General features: G+C 31.8%; 1 protein-coding gene across 1 annotated transcript; it reads right to left on the minus strand.

Moving 5' to 3' along the window:
• Window positions 1-235: 235 nt before the first annotated feature.
• Window positions 236-508, minus strand: CBG24235 (the record flags this gene model as incomplete). The annotated part of the gene is made up of 1 exon (XM_045240876.1): window positions 236-508. One exon carries the CDS (start codon window positions 506-508, stop codon window positions 236-238), a length of 273 nt encoding a protein of 90 aa, XP_045091284.1.
• Between the last annotated feature and the right edge of the window lie 706 nt (window positions 509-1,214).

Below are 1,214 nucleotides of genomic sequence, written 5' to 3' on the forward strand. Positions count from 1 at the left end.
CATTGGAAATTCGGAATATTTGTAGATTTTCAAAAAAATAATCGAATTCCGGATTTTTAGTGTTTTCTGGAATTTAAATATCGTAAGTTTCCAATAGTTTATTATGCGAATTCAAAAAAAAGTGTGCATAAAAATTCGAAAATCATAAAAAACCCGAGAAAAATAGTAATAGAGGTAGAGTGTCAAAAAAAGTGTCATTTTTGCATAAAAAAGGAGAAATTTTATAAAAAATAGATCAGAAAAATATTTCCAAGTCATCCGGACTGCCAACTGGTTCACTTGCTCCTGTTCCAGAAGAATTTGAATTCTGAGCCTGAGCCTGCCCAGAAGATCCCTGTTGTGTATTTTGGGAATATCCTCCAAAATTGAAAGGAAGTCCAAATTGTTGTCCCTGTTGTCCCATTTGTGGAATTTGTCCCTGTTGTCCCATCCCTTGATAGAATTGATGTTGTTGGGACATCTGGACACGCGGATGTTGGGGAGATTCCTTTTTTGAGCTGCTCTTCATTTTCTTGGATTGCGGACGAAATTTGTAGTCTGGGTGGTTCTGGAAAATTGGATTTTTTGAAACTTGAATTTTTTTATTGAGATTTTTCAACTAAAAAATTTGGAACTTCCAGAAAAGTGAAATTTCCAAATTTTCAAAATCTTTGAAAAATTTAGATCAATTTACCGTAAAATCTGTAATAGAAGGACCCCCAGACTACAAACTTTGACCTAATTTATCTCGGTTACTGTAAAAGATATCAAACATGTTCCAACTAATCAAATATTAATGATATTAAAATCAACAATTTATCAGTTGTCTCATTTTTGATACCTCTTACAGTTACCGAGATAAATGGGCTCAAAGTTGAAGGTTAGGGGACCCTTCTATTGCAGGTTTACAGTAATCTAGGTTCTTTTCTAAGAGGATTTCTAAAATTTCGAATTTTCCGAGAATTGAAAATTTGAGTTCCAATTTTTTGGAAGTTTCAAATTTTCAATTTTTCAAAAACTTAAAAAATCGTAGTGCTCAAATATCCATTAAAAATGAGTACCAAAAAAGCCAAATTTTCTTCATTCAAACTTTTATTTTTGATTTGAGAATGCGATTTTTAGAATCATAGTATTTGAAAACCCCAGAATAACATTTTTAAGATTCTGAAAACCTTATTTTAGAGCGGAAAAATGCGATAAAATGCAACTTGGGTCTGCTAATTGTTATTCTGTAT

The sequence above is a fragment of the Caenorhabditis briggsae genome, assembly GCF_000004555.2.
Source record: "Caenorhabditis briggsae AF16 supercontig from assembly CB4, cb25.NA_119, whole genome shotgun sequence".
NCBI classification, from domain to species: domain Eukaryota; kingdom Metazoa; phylum Nematoda; class Chromadorea; order Rhabditida; family Rhabditidae; genus Caenorhabditis; species Caenorhabditis briggsae.